Below are 19,254 nucleotides of genomic sequence, written 5' to 3'. Positions count from 1 at the left end.
TTGCCAATCTGGCAAGTGGTAAACTTTGTACCTTGCCAGATCCTCCTGCCCTTCTGTATCTTTTGTGATAAAATGAGATTTTTATTTTAATTAAAAAGAAAATATTTCTAGGACAAAATTGCCTCTTATCCAAAATACATATTAGCAAATTAAAAAAAAAAAAAAAAAGAAACAAACACCTTGGTAGCTGAAATATTTATCTATGATGTTTGTTGCTCAGGTCACTCGCGATGTCAAACACAGATAACAGTTGCTTTTCATTGTGAAAACAACCAAATGGTTAACAGCAAATCAGACATTCCTGCTGCTGCATTCCATTATCCTTGGAAAAAGACTGCAAGGCTTTCTGATTAAAATCCTTCTTTAACTAGTTCTGCAGTAAGTCTTAATACTATGCTTCCAATTACTGCCTTTTCCTTTCATGAGTTGTTTTTTTTTTCTTTTAAATTCCCAAGACCAGTAAAGCAACTTTCTTCTTTCATTCTGAAACCAGTCTCCGACACGTAAACAGTCCAGCAGCATGACTAAAGGTCAGTGGAGGGGAGAGGGGAAGGTTAAAAAAAAAAAAAAAAAAAAAAAAAAAGAAAAAGATTTCAGCATTACCTGGACAGAGAAAGAAATGTGGTCAAGTGACTAAACCTTGAGGACAACCCAATTAGATTAATTTACTCCTGCTTAGTACAGAGGTGTGACACAAGGAAGATCCTTCATATCATTTGTATCACAACCACAGGTACCAAACCGAACCCCGTACTACTGCAGCGAATATGGACACAAGCATTGCCGCAAGCCTACGGCCAAACCCAAGACCACTGCTGTCATATTGTAAATTATCATTTAAAAATTATAATTTCCCAGTACTCCTCCAGCATATGAATTTTTGAGGGTCAATCTTGCTCCTCCCAACTCTAAAATCACAGAAACCATAAAATGAAAAGCATGACAGAGCTTACGGGACACATCTCACCTCAGTGAGGGCACCAATAATATCTACAGCACTGTTTAGAGAAGCAAACCCCAAACCAAAAATCTGAATTTCTTCGTTCAGTAGCCCACAGCAGCAGGTACCCATCAGCACACCTAACACTGTCATGCAGTTAGTTCTCCCTTGCCACAAGCTGCCCACGTGGTACCTGGCTGCAACTTAACAGACAGGCAAAATATTCACAGGTCGTGCTTTAAAGACCTTTAACATTTCAGTTCTTTTCTGAATTCCTCTCCAGAGGGGCCGCAGAATTCTACACAGAACATCTCACTAAAAATGGAATACTCATTTCTAACACATCCCTGCAGGAAATTCCTCGCCTTCGTATCAGACCTGCGCTGTTGGCCAGTGCTGAGTTCATGACCCGCTGAAAGAGCTGCTTCGTTTCCTCTGCACTGGTGCCTTCACAATCAGTTCACACTGACTTTATTTTTTTCCCTCTCTCAAGTGTAATTTTTTTTTCATTTGTTTTATTAAATTGTATCTTAATATATGAAAAAAAATCTAAACTTAAATGTTGTCCTCTAGAGTTCTGGTAAGCCCTCCCTACTGTCAGCTGGAAGTTGAGTGGCTCTATATTATTCCAATACCCAAGCCAGTGATGAAAATATTCACCTCCTGCAGCATCCCACAGAACCTCATAGTTTCTCAAATTCAGACCGATTTTTCAAATGTGCTTAAGATAATAAAGCTCCCAAATAATTTCAATATCAAGAGGCTTATCGACTTTAAAATCTTTTCTGTGTATGTCACCTCCAACATCCACGAGGTCAGTTACCCTGCCAACAGGATGAGATGGCTTTGCTGTTTCATTTTGCCTAAGCTCACATCTGGATCTTATCAATTTATTCTCTTCTAGGTGCTTAAATATTAAGAACTCATTGCCATTCTGAGAAGCAAAGTCAGATTTAATTTCCCTTGACTGTAAAGTCACTTGCTCTCATTTAGGTTTTTCCACTTTTAAATTTATATTTATTTATTTTGCTCATAAACCTTATTTGGATCCTGTACTATTATAATTTGAGAGGAAAACAGTGCTGATCCAGAGATGATGATATCTGAGTTCTTGTGCACTTTGTATTAAGTTTTATAAACTCATACTGAAAAAAATAATATAGTCAAATACTATTTTAAGTTACTGGTTGTTTTTTTTTTTTTTTTTTTAGTTCTATGTGACATTGAATTGGGAACATTTTAATAAATCACATACAGTTTGAAAACACTTTCTGGTCACTATGTTCTGTTAACGAAAGGAACAAAGATTTAACTCTTGGGTTTAAAGCATCCTTTCTGAAAGAAACTTGACTAGTTATTCCTTAACATTAAACACATCTTAACAAAGCTAGGTACAGCAGCAGCCAATTTTTGAGGTTGCTCTTACACTTTTACAGTAATTTGCTCCAGTTTTAAAACATTTCATCAATGATTTAAAATAGTTTTTATGAACACTAAGCAATCTACCAAAAACAAGTATCTGAATTGGAGATGATGCCTCAATGTAACGCTGGAGTATAACAAGGAGGCCTGAAAGGCAGGAGCTGTTAATTGTACTCAGTAGCATCACCATAAAAGAGCTGGCGATGAAGAGAAGATGAATAATTTCTATTCAAACTACAGAGAGCCATTAGACAGCAGGAAAATAACTTCCTGAGCTGGTATTTTGCAAAGACACCAGAGCTCACACCCTGCCAAGTATTAAGGGAATGTAAATTTTTTTGATTGTGTGAATTCTTATTTCATCTGAAGCAGGATATTGTTCCCCAGACGCCACCATTTCACGACTAGTCAAGGACAATCATTTTATTCACACGTATTATTTTCCTTTTGGCACAAACGCAGAGCTTTCAACCTCACATTTCAGCTTATCTGAGAAAAGCAAAATAGGGCGATTTTAAGCTTTTATCTCTTTTACACTCACCTTTATTAAGGCATTTAATTTTGAGGTAATAAAAATAATTTATCCCCTCTTTTACAGCAATTGAATATTGTAGCAAACAAAAATGTTACACAAGGAGACAATATCTGTACACCACTATTTTTAGCAGGCCTTTTATACAGCTGAGTAGTCAAAGTTTGTTAAATACTTGGCAATACGGCATGTAAGAAAGGTTAGGAAATAAGAAATGATCTGCGGATAGTATAGTCTGAAATCTCTTTTGTTGTTTTGACTGCATTTCAATATTCAGAAATTTAAAAATGACTGTTAAGTGGATTTAGAGAAATTACTGAATCTGCCAGTGGAGCTCCCCCTTTCTGCAGGGGATTGCTGCAGCCAAAAAAAAAATTACGAAGAGCTTTGAAAATAGGTACACATTTAACTTTCATGGAAATAAGAATGAAGTTTCTAAAAATTTCGAGTTTTCTCCCCTTTGGAGTCTTCCTAACCGGCTAATAAGTCCCACCGCTCAGAACCTCTCCCCATCCCCGGAGGCACGGAGCGTGGATGCCAGGCTGTCTCGCCCCAAGACAAATCTATAAATAAGTCCTTGCCACCGCGGCCCGGACAGCCCAGGGCTCGGCAGGGAGGGCTGCGAACGCTCACCTGCGAGGACGCCTCCCTCGGCTGCTAAACACGGCTTTGCCTCTGAGCAGGAAATGTTTTGGATATTGAAATGTTTTGCATTCTAACCGTGACTGTCAGCCATGGTGGGGCACCTATCTGACCGTTAGACCTTGGATTCCCCTTATTGAATAAAACAAATTTAACTGATAATTATGCTAATGATGTATTTGTAAGGATTGTCTCATTTATGCCTGAAAATTTAAAATTATTATAATATGTAATAAATATTATTCTAACATAATAATTATAATTTATAATTATTATTCTTTAAAATTTCATTTTCTGAATGACAATATTACTCCTACAATGAATGGAAAAGTTACATCATGCAATGACACTGGAGGATTTGAGTATGCAAATTAATTGTGCACCTGCATGAAATAATTTAGAAAAGGGCTCTTTAATATTTAAAAATCTGCTAAATATTATGATAAGCTTTATAGCGCACTACATTTCAGAATGAAGCTTATGTTAACTCAGACAGGAGTAAGTTACTGAATTGTAAAACGGTAGACATTATAGTCAAACATTTCAGTAAATTCAAGTATAACATTCCAAAATCCTCTTTGCGTAATAGGACCCACTAATGTAGCACAATTTTAATAAAACATATTTATTTTTTGTTTGCTTTTAATCTTCAAAGTGTTTTTGAGATATCACTTCTGTATAAATATTGAAAATGATCATTTGGTAACCCAAATACTGAAATATGGCATTAGGCTGATTTATTTAATCAGGCCAAGGCCAACAAACAAATCTCGAAATGCAGTCAGCTATTAACAACCTGCCACATAACAGATTCTATAATCATGAAGAGATTTTCAATAAAATTAAAAGGTCTTACACACATGTGTGTTCTCATTTATGAACTCTGGAAGAAAAACTCTCAAGAACCCATGTTTTAAAAAAAATAACCAAGAAGAGTCAAACCATTCATTATAGATATAGAAGACCTACCCATGAGTGTCACCACTAAAATCGTCAAGTAACAATAACTTTAATTAACATCTTATATCATAACTGAGCACTAAGATAAAACTAGATTTAATTGTTTTATTCTGCTTGTGGTTTAAGATTGACCAAAGCAAACCAGCAATGTATTGCTTGTAGGTATGAACAGTATTTAGAGGATGAGTAATTAAACAGACAGAAAGCATAAAGAATTCAAGAACTTTCAGCAAAGGAAGGGTATGAAGAACAATTTTGGTTTCTTGTTCCTACCTTCATGGTTGTTTTCACAGCAGAGCCTCCTTTGATAAAACACACGAGGGAATGCTACGAGCAAAGCCAGACTGAGGTCTGGCCCCCTTCCTGCGCTACAGAGGGGCTCTGTGAACACCTGTGAGTGCTCGAACTCCTACGCTGCTGTCAACACACTACTTCTGTCATAAAAACTGACCTCAGCTCAGCTGAGTGACTTTCTTCAAGAAAGCTGTTCTCTACACGAAGTGGAAAGAGGTGCTTTATGTACAGCCCTGAATAACCGTCAAAATTCCCCAGGAATGCATCGCAGCTGCGCTGGCATTTCCTACGCCCTGGTCCACACTCAATAAACCTTTGGCAATATCCATGCTCTTTGCACTGGCAATGTAACTGCTCCGTGCCTGAATCCCGACTTCTCGACTCTTGCTCCCTGACCTGACCTAGGGATGTCCTTAGCTTCTGGTGACTGCATCCACACACAGCAGGGCACTCAGCTTAGATACTCTGCATCTCACTGTTGGACCACCACGGCTTCTAAATGGCAACAAGCTACCAGGACTGCAGCGGGAACAGCTGAAGAAAGATGAAGAAAATCTGAGATGAGGAGCTAAGAGCAAAAAAGTGAATAGGAAGAAAAAGACAGCTGGAAACACAGATACAAATGAAATAACAGAGTAGTAATTGAAGCCAGGTGATCTCTGGGGAAAGGCACTGTACAGGAGCAGGCTCATGAGAGGGTCACCTCTCCATAAGTGGGGAGAGGGCAGGGGGAAAGTTAGGAAGAGACGGATGTTGAGGACAGCGGTGTTTCTGACACCAATCTCTGTGTGCTGCCACAGGACTGTCAGATCTCACCCATGCTCAACCCTCTCCGCAACCAGTAGAGAAAGACCAAGCAGAGGCATGACTGAGGTCACCTAAGACCTGGTTGCTCTCTGGAAGTGGATATCTCTATCAGCTAAACAGGAAAAACTGAATAGGGTAACTACACTCCTAACTGAAGCATTTTCCTTATGTACCTAAATTTAGATTATGTCAAATATTTAAAAAATAAGCAGTTTTAAAAATTCTTCCCAGTTCTTCAGTACTTCCCTGTATTTAGATTTCAAAATAAGGAAACTTTTTAACATCTCAAGTTTTCCAAAACTCCTTTCAGCTTCTGCCCATATATTGTTCATTGATCTCATGGCTAGATTATTAAAACAATTGATGGGAAGCTCATTTAAACCTAGCAAGAAAAGTTTTCTGGTGCATTTCATCAGAGGAGATAATAGCCTACAATCCAGAGCATGAATATGTTATAAGAAACACAACAGCCGTTCAGACAAAGAACACTTGGAATGCATTGTTCCCATAAGCAGATGTTTAATTACTTCACCGTAAAGTGGAATTTATAAAACCCAAAAAAATGTTATTTTTATGTGAACAAACAAGATTAGTTTATTATTTCAGCAAGGTGACACAAAATTCTTATACATGTGTCTCACCAGGTAGACAGATGTGTCGAAACTAAAAACTAGTTGTTGACCAAAAATGCTATGTGTACATAGAAATATTGACAGAGCAAGATAAGTGTGTCCTGACTGGTATACCAGCTCCAGCAGGAATATGATTGTTCTGAAAACCTATCTCAGGTAAGCCAGCTGGCTCAAGATTCATGAGTTCATGCTTATGTAAATACCTCAGGGTTGTCACATTCTGAGGGATATTGCTTTTGGTCACATACTCATTGTTACTTTTCTTACCACACACAGAACTTAGAGTCCATAATTTTTCACTTCAGACCTGTTAAAAGCCACTTGGACTACTATTATCAGTCAAAGAGCCCACTGACATGGTTTGTAATGCATTCTCACAGTTAGGTGTGACAACACAAAACTATGTGTAAAAGCAACATATTAAATGTCGATGTACTTACATCGGTGTCAGGTCCCTTGTCAGCCCCGGGACAAGAGAACGTAACAAACTCATGGCATCTCTTATGAACCACAAAACAGCAAACTGGTAAGAAAAGGGAAAACAACAGTTAGAATGGCATAGGGTTTTTTATTTTTCTGTTTTAACAAATATAATTACAGAGGCAATAAAACTTATAGCCAAATATTTCACCTGTAAGTCAATGAAAGAGTCTAACGTTAAAGACACACAAGAAAGGCAGACATCTAGTAAACAATATAATTAAAGAGGAGACAAGCATGCATGTTTAAAAATCAAAACACTCTACATAGTGATAATTTTTTAATGTTTAAGACACCCCATAGTGTTAAAACATAGTGTGGGATGAACAACTCTATGAAGCCACATTTTCTGAATGTAAATCCACATCTGTAACAGAACCTGTCAATGTGCATAGATGCGGAACCTTAGGCTGGAATGAAACCCACCCTTGGATATGGCATTTGTTCACCTGCATGCCTTGGTGAAGATGTCTATGAAGACCCAATGTCTTTACTAGTTAATTACTTCTGGGAGAAACCAAAGCTCTGAGTGAAGACTTGTAGAGAACAAAGTGTTCTCATATCACAGAACGGCAAGAGACAACGGGAAAAGAAAATTAGCTCCTGATTACAATATGACTCCCATTTAAAATTTATGAATGATGTGAAAGAACTTTCTTTCTGAGATAAGGAAAGCTTATTCTAATTTAATTATGCCATGTGACTGAGGCTATAGGTTGTCACACCGTGTAAGTCATACATGTCCCCCCAAACCACGTAAAAAGAACAATTTGTTTGAGTGTGCTCACTTTGAGAAGCGGGTATTTTAGCTTTTCACCCTCACTACAGGTTCTTTCTTAATGCTAAGCTTAGTTCAGATACTTCAAAACTGGCCCACATTTCAACAAAACAGAACAATCTAGTTTAGAGATTGGGAAAATCTTGAAATAAGCACCATACCATCCAGCAATGAGTTGGCAGATTATAATGAAATGATTAAAAAGTAATTCACAATTTATTTACAGCTAATACATTCCCCGAACACTTAAAAATTTTGCATTTCCAATACATAAAAATACACTATTTCAAAGGAGACTTCTAAAGAATAGAACAGATTTCAATTGATTAGCAATGGTAAACGTATTTTCTCAACTTCGGTGGGAATGAAATCAAATTATCTCACTTTTTCTAAACAGCTCATTTCATGAGGCATCTTTATCATTTCTCTTTCCCATTTAAAATGTATATTAATTTCTTTCACCTAATGAAGAGAGCTGACACAAACGTTACCAAGCGCACCTTCACGTCACCGCACCACGCAACGATGATTCCACCATAACGCCAAGCTGGCCTCATTTACGTCCCTAAGTCAGCCGTCTGCCTTTAAAGAAGTCTAATCACCCTTATATCTTTCTCCAGCTCTTTTTCATCATCATCCCATGCAGCAATTGTTTCCAACTGTTCTATTTCCGACACAGCATATGTTTATTCTTCGGGCAAATGGAATAAAACGGGCTTTGTTCCCTGATTCCAGATAAGCTCTGCCGACTTTACATGAGCCGGAGTTCTGGCTCCATCTATGCTGCCCACTTGGTTGACTAGTTTGTTAATCAATCTAAATCCCAATGAATCCTACAATTATCATTTCGATGGTTTGTTTCTACCAAGCAAAAGATCACTAAGTGGCAATTATTATTAATACTACTTGCAGCCGAAAAATGTTTCACTCCCAAATTGTATTTTTGGTTCTAAACCTTCCATTCTTGAAGACAATAGCCAGATTGATGTTTGCAGGAGTAAATGACATGCAAAAAAATAATCTTGTTTCATCCTTCAGAAAACAAAAAAGTTAACTAATTACTTTTGTGTGCAGTGATACAGTTCCAAAACACAACATAATAATCTATGCAAAAGATCTGAGAAATACCTTTGGAAAGAACTGAGCTGCTTTACCGATGCTGGCATTTCAAATTAAGATCCTCAACTGGCTACTCCAGCTCTGCCTTTATTCAGCAAGAATGTATGTTAAAAAATTCTGCATATTTGGGCATCTATTTTGGGAAATATTTATGAAATACCATAGTCACACCCGATCTCTGAGCTGACAGTCTCTCATGGCATGTCAAGCAATTCATTCCACCAGACACAATGTCGACCTTGTTTTTAACATGCTATATCGTAAGTGTCAGGATAGATACGCAGGAGAAACAGTGCCACTCTTTGCTACAGCCTCGTTCTACGGTTACGAAGTTTAGCTACTAACTTCTGTGAAAACGATGCTAATCACGCTACAACGGAAACTCCAATTCAGCTGCCAAAATGAGTAAACCAGAGAGCATTTGTCCTTTTGGACTTTGAGCTACACTTCAAAAAAAGTCACTTATTAAGGCTTCGATTATCCATGTCGACTATTGAACTTTTAAAAATGTTTCTGTTCAACCTACTGAACTGTTGTGTGCACCTCAACACTGACAATCTCCGTTATTTTCCTTTATTTCCCATTTGTATTTGTAACGGGTTACCTATCTCCAAAGAACGTGGTTCCAGAGTAAGCAATTCAAAAACACCAGACCTGTCCCACCTTTTGAGAATACTCCAGTGAGAACCAAATAGTTTTGACATTAAAATAAACAACAGAATAGGCAACTCTCATGGAATCATAAATCTAAAGGGAAAAGGATAAGGCTGAACTAAAATCCCTTGTGAATAGCCATCATTCCCAAAATTTAACACCTAAATTTTAATTTCGAAGTCCAGCCATTAGAACGTATTTTAGCATTACTTTAAAAAGTTTTCTTAATTTCACAAAGCAATACAGAGATAGGGAATTCATGTAAAAAATTATTTAGTTCAGAAAAGTGCAAACAATATTATCTGCTTAAAACAACATGCTAATTTTTTAGGAACAGAGAGGAAAAATAACCTCTTGCTTGTTACTTGTTTTGAAAAGCTGTTAATGGCTTCACATCACTTATTGCAGCTGTTAAGAAGTCAACATTATGTTCACCACCTTCTTGTAATGAAAGTTATATTACAGTGCTTTGCAGAGCCTGCCAGGAAATTTGTTGCTTTACATTTTAACAAGAGCATAAGCAGAAGTGAGCTGGCGCATTATGCACAGCAGCTCAAGAGCAAGTGGTATCTCGAGGCTGACAGTTAAAATTAAAAAGAGAATTATTGACGTATTTTCATGTTTTGACAGTGTGAGTTTGATCTGTGCTATATATAACACGGTTGTGAGCTTCCATCCTTTCCAGCTCCAGACTTGCTGGAGATAAATGCTCTCCCAGCGGCCCAGGGCAGGGCTGTGGGGAGGGCACAGGGAAGAAGGGAGAGAACAAAACAGCCCTTGTGTTGCAAAAACAGACTAACTGCTGGTTCTCCACTGGCGTGCTGCATCTACCAGGCTGATCCCTCTCCCTCCATCCTCCCAGCAATGCGGAGAGCAGAGAACGCTAAATGGAGATTGTGAAAACAAGGGAGAATGTGGCAAGGAGCACTCAACGTGTTCTCAAAGCAAACAAGCCGGAGATGCACTACGTGATTTGTGGGATTTATGATACGTAATGGAGGGCAATTCATTCTATCCAACACTTTTCTGTTGGTGCACAATACTGAGGAAAACATCTTGTTATTAATAATATATATATATTGTCATCAGTCACTTACAGTTACAAGGCACTGCCATAAATTTCAAACTGCTTTCTAAATTATGTGATGTGCAAAGGTTTTTATGATATATTGCCAAGTGAGAGTAATCTGCTAAAAAAATACCATTACTAGTAGCTTTCATATTTGACACAGACTGGTGAGACAGAAATGAAATATTACAACAATAAATAACAGAAGCAATCTTCTCTATTAGATGATCTATAAGGGAGAAAAGCCATTGCTGAGCCCCCGTCACCCGCACATCATCATCCATTTGTCTGAAGGGCTCTACAACCACAAGCATGCAAAGAACCAGGGGCAAAAGCAATATACTTCACAATTTACAGTTATTTGAAAAGTCCAACACTTTCATACTCCCACTTTTGAAAGAAAAACAACAGGTTAGACGAGCCTTTCCAATAGACATGAGTATCTGTACTCACCACAGTATTTACTTATTCAGTACAACTAAGCTGCAAATGTAACTTCTAAGAGTCTAACTGATCTGCCGGTTATCGTCCATAGAGAAATCTGTTTGGTTTTTTCAAGTCATCTTTGACTCATGTTTGTAATGGTCAGGAATGTTCTCCCAGCTCAAATTACAAAATCTTAACCACCATAAAACCTGTGTATTATCTTCCCAACTAAACAAACTTTAAAGCTGTAGTTCCACTGTTATGACATAGTTAGTTGCCCAACAACAGGCATACACAATCTTGCCTACATAATTTGTTTCCAGACTTCAAGTATTGATTCTTCCAAAGGATGTGGCAGAAGAAGTCCGGTTGGCAGCAATGGAGAAATTACTCTGTGTACACTCAATACTTCTTTTTAGGTTTCTGCTTTTGGGTTTCGAACGGTAATCGACTCTGGATTGGACTAAGGAGTTACAACAGAAGTATAATGAGCACGAAATTACTCTGAGTATACTAGAGAACTTTAAGGGCCTCTACAGTAGCTTGGAGCACTGCATAATTTTTATGTTGCTGTTTTAAATGTTTTGCATTTTCAGTGAGGCCGCAGAATTTCCCCAAGGGCCCGTATTACTCGCTGACTTGTGTTTTCTGCACGACACCAAGCAATGAATGAATTTGTCACATGGCATGCATTCGTTCATTCTAAGATTAAATACAACAATTACATTAAACGGAAATAGGGTACTACTTCAAAACAGACAAATCATTTAAATACCAACTACATTTGTTATTTAAATAAGCAGTACTGTTTAAATAAGTGTACTAGGAATAGATGAAACTCAGGAACAAGGAATATTTCCAGAGCAAGAAAAGTAACAAATAAGAAATAACATTTAGCAATACTTGCCCTTCTCCTTTTCTGAATAGTTATAATTTGTAAAAAAATAAGGAAGATCTCATTTTTATTAAATATAAACAAGGTTGTAGATTAGAAAACAAACACAAGTCAGAAGTGCTACCTTTGAATGCTATTAGCATACTGAATCCACAGGGAGGGTTTAGGAGTTATATTACCTTAACTTTTTCAACATATATAATTTATAACACATCAGCTAGTTTTCCTGCCAATGTCTCACTCCATCTCGAAGAGAGCGCTATCTCCAGAGGGTGCCCAGGCTGACGCGTACAGCTGCTGCATGCAGTCCTCCACTTGGCATTTGCAGCTTTCTCACTGAGACTCGGTCTGGTCCAGGATAACACGGTTAGTAAGAAAACCAGCTGTCTCTCCCCATCACTTAACCGGTTACTAAGCCTCTTGAAGCTCTTCTGTAACACCAGGAGGCCACACAGCACCTTCACAGCACTGATCCGTGTAGTGCTGCACACTGCTTGCCTCACGGATTATCTTTATTTTCATCGCCGTTTCTGCAAACCTCAGACTTCTCCAAGTGGCATCAAAAAACCTTACCTTGAATTCACAGTATACAGACTGCATGAGATCAATATTGATAAATTAGGGCTGATTCCTACTTCTAAACTCCAAGTCTACCAGTCAATAACTGGTTTGCGTATCCTCAGGCTCATACACCTGATCTCGCTGCACAGAGTTTCTATTTCAATCCATCAGGTTCAATCAGGCTAAATAAGTACGGGGGAGGAGAGAAATAATATCTCTACTACCTATTTTTAAAAATGTAAGAGAAAGTAATGGTTAACTGCAACAATATCTTATTTGCGTGAAAGGATTATACAGATCGTCTGGACAGTCTTAACCACTCAGGTCATTAACTCCTTTACGCTAAGTACAAAACAGATGGATGTCGCCGGTAAGCTGGCTTTGCAAGACCTACAGCGGTGTGCAGATACAGCCCGTGCCTGGCAGAGAGTGCACACGCATCTTCATTTACCCAAACAGCTTCAGCGGACCTGGAGTATAAATACACACCTGCAGCTATCGATGTAATACATTTTAAAACAGTTTGGATTTACTAAAATACCTCACATAATACATTCAGATTTGTCTGAATACTATATTCAGACACATACTAGACCAGGTTTGACATTTCTGCCTTCCATTACAGAGAAAAGAAGGTACATGATATTGTTTTTTCCCCTAAAACTGTAGCACAACATTTGCAAAAAGGTTTCAAAATATTAAAAGTATTTAGTGTAATATGAAGTATTCAACATTTTTTTCAATCTTCTTGTTAATTAAGTACTTTTTAAAAGACAGAGATGACCATTTCTCTGTAAAGTCGTTGCTAAAATTTCACAAAGCCATTAATCTCTCTCCTTTGAGGGGTCCCATCTCATAAATTAATAATAACTGGGAAGTCATCTATCAGAAACGGTGCTGGAATAGCTATTTCCAAAACTTGTAAGAGCAAAAAAAGGCAACCTACAATCACAGACTTTTTATATCACTTCTGTAGTTTGAATTCACTTCAGTTTAAAAATCTGCTGGTCTTACCACGCTGTATGCCAGCCCCAAGGACACCGGTGCCTGCTGTAATCTGCTCTGTAGCCGGGCACCAGCACATCAGCACGGAGCAGCGCGGCTCTTTCAATTAAAGAATGAATACAACACGAAAGTTCACAAAGGTTTCTTGTGAACACTGAACATTAGATCTTCAGATTTTTCCACTAATCACAGAAATGGGATGTCTTAAATAAAGCAGCTGCCTCCAGTTTGGTGCACTACCTCACGCAAAAATAAAGGGCGGAGAAAGCGAGCAGCACGAAGCAGCACGGGCTGTATGTATTTTAAGACTCTATGAAGTGACAGGGTACAAGATTCCAATCTTCAGAATGCAGCTGTTGGACTTTGTTTTGTTTTGTAATACAGCTGGAATCCGGGATGCCAATGGAAAGCAGCAAGCTTTTGGAAAATCATGGCAACTGCCTCCACCAACGCTACAAGACAGAGTCTCACTGAATCCCAGCCACATCGTCTGGCATGAAAAAAAAATGAGGTCCTCAACGAGCAAACTTTCTCTGAAACCAAGAGCAATCACAGCGGCTTTGCTCTGACAAGCCCAGCCGCCATCACAGGCCGCGTTCCTCCACTTCTGCCGCAAACCCCGAGCCCAGGACCAGCTCCACGCAGCCCTGGCTCTGAAGCCGCCGCGGGCAGAGCTGCTCCTCGCTGCCAACCCAGCTGAAACCATCATTGTTCAGTCATGAGATGCCTAATGCACTGAAGACAAATGTCTGAAAGACTTATGCGATTTCTTAATCTTTCATCTCACGTTAAATCACCCACACGGTCAATTTAACACAGCCTGCACCACGCTTCACCGTAACGTCTGAATCCATTCACAGCTTGAAGCACAGAGAATCGATGAAATACAGAGAACACGCTCGTACAGCTGAAATATTTTAGAAATATTTGAGAATATATTAGTAGTAATGTTACAGCTTGTTTTTCTTGACACGTTACTTCATAATTTAATGATATCAAGCTACTGGTGGCTGTAAACCAAAACATTTCCCTCTTGGAGTACGATTTGTATGGACACAAATAACAAGGGAAATGCCAGATCTGAATGCCAAGAGCTGAACATTTAGTGTTTTAGTATATTTTAAGTCTAGTTTGCAGTTATGTTTGAGAAACTTCATAACACACTAAGAAAATTAATGAACCGTACTTGCCAGTAAACACAATCCACACACTAATTCCACTATTGCCAAAAGACAGCATTTATTTTTCTTCAGGATGGGAAGCAGTGAGACCAGGATGGCACTGAACAAGCTGTTTGAGATATGAACAGAGCCATATCCCAAGTACCAAACCACAAAAAAATAAACTTCCTGGGACACCTGTTTGGACAAAATCCTGGTAAGGGAATTACTTCCCAATTACTAAGGCAACAAGGTTAATCACATAATTCTACATTTACTTACATATGTGAAAGTCATTTAAAAGATGACAGAATCCCTTTGACGTTAACTTTCACATAATGATGATTCCAGAATAGCGTAAGGGGTTTCAGATGTATTAGAGCAAAATACTCATGTCTTGCACTTTTACTTTATTATTTTTAAAAGAAAGCAGAGCAGTTCATTTTAAAGGACAAAAGACCTAATCCCACAAAGAAATTTTGTTACAGTATTTATGTGTAATTTAATGTATATGCCTGGTACAGAAATTTAAGTATGAAGAAAATCATTATTCTGATGCACAGAAACACCAGCCCAGACACACTTCCTTCCCTTCACACAAATTCATTTGCTCTTTCTAGTTTCTTGCAGCATGGGGAAGACCTAAATCAAAAGATAATTACAAAACTTCTTACATCTTGTCACAAAAACCTCACCTGATATTGCTTAATGATAATGATTATCTATGGGAGAGTTACACTTGCTATCTAGATGTGCTTCAAACTGCAACTATTAGCTCATTTTTGTTTGCACAATTAATCAATTCTGTAGCCTGCATTAAAAATGAAAGATATTAATTCTGTGCCCCAAAGGCACAAAAACCCCATTATTTAGTATCTTGCTGACACCAAACCAAATCATTTGGGTGTAAAGAAATTGTCAGTATTTGCTGTATCACTGTATGTGCAGTGCCATAGAAGATACACGGGCATTCCCATTTGGTGCTAGACTGTAATTACTATTAAGATTCAGATCTGGTAATTTATTCTACATTATCTCTAATTTGATAGCTTTCTTTTCCTGAACACCAAATAGGTATTAATACATAAACATTGCAGTCTTGTTAATATATAACTTGTATGAAAATAATTGTCCAAGATACGTGACCACCACCAACCGGCACCGACGGCAGCAACCTGGGATGGGCAGAAATGGGCAGTGATGGTGGCACGGCCTTCAGTGCAGTCACATACTGTGCTTAGAGATTGCTTCATGCAGAACTCTACAGTTATATTCTACAGTTATTATATTTTAAAGGCTTCCAGCTGACAGATGATTACCAGATTACTTCATATATACCTTCACAGTGACCTACCAGAAGATGCAAAAGGTGAAATGAGGGAATGGGATGTATGTCAGAAGAAAGCGTCACACAACAGCAGCTCACACTGGTCTGTGGTAACGAAGCTGTCACCTGCTCCTCTCTCCAGGATTTTGGACAACTACAACTTTATGATCAAAGAGCCAGCAGCCACTTGCCATCCCCGCCCTGAGGTCTCCACAAGTTCCATTCCAAGAAAACAGAAATTTTTTTTTTTAATTATTTTTTGATGGCAATAATTATTCTTTGCCTCTCTCAACCTATTAAAAGTGTGGCTTAAATAGCAAAAAGCATTTTAAAATAAAAAGGTTCAAAAGACATGGCTGAAATTTTCAAAGGATACAGACAAAAAAAGAGAAAGTTCAGCTCCTTTTGGACATGAGAGATACTACTAAAACCAACCGATAATCAAATTTAGACACTTCTCAAAGGGTTCTAGCTGGGGTTTTAATTTTTTTTCTGTTTTAGCAGTAGTATTATATCAAGAAATTGAAAAGGTTTTGTTAATTTAAGATTTTTCCTGTTGCTGTTTCTTGTCATTATTTTTATGTTACCCAACAGACGTCCAATATTTGTTGCAAGTCTTATCCAATTACATACATCTTATTAAAGGGTCATCTGCTAGAAACTTCAATATCACTTTCCTACTCTCATCAGTCACTGAAAACAGTTTCATCCCAAAGTAACTGCAAGTTCTCAGGAAGAAAAACAACATGCACAAAAAACTCCCCCCCCCGTATTAGACCAATTACAGTTAGAAATTTATTGCCAATGTAAGACAACACATAAGACAACAAACACACAGAGAAAGCAATTACAGAATTAAGAAAATTCACCCTCAGCCAATAGATGGAAGTGCACTGTACGTTATTTACTCATAACAAGCAGATTAATTACTTGGGTTTGGTAGTTATCAAAATTACATGGTTGAGTGAATGACGTACGTTGCAGTAATTCATTCCAAATAGCTAAAGCGGTATTCATAGGAAATATCTGTGGGCTCAGAAGTAGGTAATACATGCACATGAAAATATGAAACCATGGAAACGTGGTATTTAATTATGAATGAATTATTTACATTTGCAGTGAAGCATTTAAAGAAAAAAAAATTCAAAACAAAGAAGTAGTTGAGATGGGAGATTTGCAGCAAGAAAACCAGTATGGCAACAGCCAGCGGAATCTGTTTTTTAAAGTTAAAGGTACATTTTGAGCATGGATTCAGGAAAACTAATCCAGTTGTAGTCACCAGTTCACTAATGCAGCACTAGGCATTCACGTCAAGCCCTTCTCAGTTTACGTATCTTGGTTCCCAGGGCTTTGCCAGCTCAAACGTTTGCATCTCAGGGAAACACGACATCAGCACACAGAGCTGACATAGTGATGATTTCTTAAGTCATGGTTAAGTGACCACTTTAATTTGACATATGGCACATTGCTGTCAAAACCAATGGGCCTGTCTGCTTGCTTCTCTGTCTTAACATTTATGCAGTCAATTTTTTTTGGCAAGGTTAGGTTTTAGCTGGACCAGATCCCTGAGCTAGCTCAATACATAGAAGGTGAAAGTTCACATAGCACAAAAATAGAACTACAAGACCACCACAGTAGCCTAGATTGATGCTAGATTTATACTAGATAGAGCAAACATGCGACAAAACCCTATATGAATGCTAAAACTCAATCCATCTTGCATGATGAAGTCAAAGAACTGAGATTTCTTCAGCTTCTCTAGATGGTTGACAAAGATTTCAAAACATTTTTCAAGTACAGACAACATTCCTGAATTTGATCTTTATCTCTAAAACGCTCCCAAAAAAATAGAGTCTATGTTTGAGGTCTTAATACTTAGAAAGAATAATGGCTACTCTTGTTATTAAATCATACAGAACCTTGACTATGAAAAGTATACAAGCATTTTCCACTGTATGGTCATGACATATTTGTGCAGTTTTTCCTGGCTCACTGAAGCAGCAATATAAACAGTATTTCTTAGTTTATGTCAGACAGAATGAGTAGTATTCTCATGATATGGAAAGGTAAACACATCTATTTACTAAAAGCAATATATTAGCGTAGGTAAAAAATTGAGGCATGAATGTCAGTGATACGTCAGCTGACACTCATCTAAGAATATTGCTTACAACAGGTCAAGAATTTGCAGGCAGCAATAAGGGATTGGAACTCAGTAAGCCATGACTCAAAAAAAAAAAACCAACCCAAAAAACACAACAACTCATTCTTACTCACCATGGAACATGCATAAAGGGTCTACAGTCCAAAAGCGAAGCAAAATAACTTCTGTCATGACTGTCTTTTCAGACTATTTTTATTCAAGGTTTTACTGTATGAGATAATAGCACTTTAGAAGAGATCATAAAGGCAACTGAAAAAAAAATAAAGCATTCAGTAACTGCACATCAAATCTATAACTTGGTAAGGAAAATAACCACCAAAATCTGAGCTTTCAGTTGACAGTTTTTAAAAGCACAGATAACTAACAGGTAAAATAAGAAATCTCTCTATTTTTCATGTGTGTTAAAACAAAATAATAAAAACTTTAAGATTATTTCTTGAAAATAAACCATTGAAACCACTTTTCTGACATAAATAATAACTACTTTCCCTCACTAATTAAACTATCCCCCTTCTTATATACAGTGCAACAAAGCAATCGAGCCTTTTTATAATATGCATTTAACATCATCAGAAATTAGTCTTTTACAGAGACTCCACAACGCACGTATGAATACCTGGGATGCTGCATTATTCCAAAACTAATAAAAGTACTACTGGATCTATCCGTTAAAAGATAAGTTATTGCTAGAGGCATAGTATAAGTCACACTGCTAGATAGCTGGATAAGTTAAAATTGACCTATTTTATTTTTCACCAGGAGGAATTAAGTATAGGTCAGAAACATAAGTGTCATTAGACTCTCTGCTTAACTGGAGCACTCGTCTAGCACTCCAGTGAGTCCAGGGGGAAGAGGAAGGGAAAACAAAACAAAACAAAACCAAACCAACAAAAAAAACCCCAACAAACAAAAACCCACCAACAAAAACCAGACAGTCTGGCATGCAGCCCCAGAATGACATCTGGGAGCAGTTAGTCACTAGATACATAACGCATGAAACACAGATCTGCGTTCTACTGGGCAGCACAGCACAGCACGCGCTTGCAACCAGGTCCCACATCTCCAAACCACACTACTACGGGAACGAAATCACATGCGTCCACGCATGGGAAGGGCACAACCATGAACGCAAGAAAATACCTACAATCGTGGCAAAGGACCACACACGGGCAGTACTGCTGAACAGTCTCCATGAGCCCATACAGAGAAAAAACACTAAAATTAAAGCACTTCAACGGGACAAGATTTCTTTGTTGTGCTACGAAGCCCATACAATGATGATGGGAAACAGCGAGAACCGAGAGCAGATGACAAAGCCTCAAGGTTTATTGAGCAGAGTACACAACCCAGAGTCCGTGGTAAGTCACCTCACTTAACTGGTTTCCCC

The 19,254-nt window shown here is 38.0% G+C and overlaps 1 protein-coding gene across 2 annotated transcripts in view; it reads right to left on the bottom strand.

The window, feature by feature from the left end:
* Positions 1 to 19,254, bottom strand: part of PRKCA (protein kinase C alpha) — a 157,453-nt gene that overhangs the window by 92,043 nt on the left and 46,156 nt on the right. For both annotated transcript variants that reach the window (XM_086762171.1, XM_086762172.1), the window contains exon 3: positions 6,670 to 6,752. In XM_086762171.1, the coding sequence (XP_086618297.1) occupies positions 6,670 to 6,752 (83 nt within the window). The remainder of the gene's footprint in view (positions 1 to 6,669; positions 6,753 to 19,254) is intronic.

This window comes from Chlamydotis macqueenii, chromosome 18, assembly GCF_036417535.1.
Source record: "Chlamydotis macqueenii isolate bChlMac1 chromosome 18, bChlMac1.mat, whole genome shotgun sequence".
Classification (NCBI taxonomy): domain Eukaryota; kingdom Metazoa; phylum Chordata; class Aves; order Otidiformes; family Otididae; genus Chlamydotis; species Chlamydotis macqueenii.
This window is presented reverse-complemented; position numbering and strand designations above follow the sequence as displayed.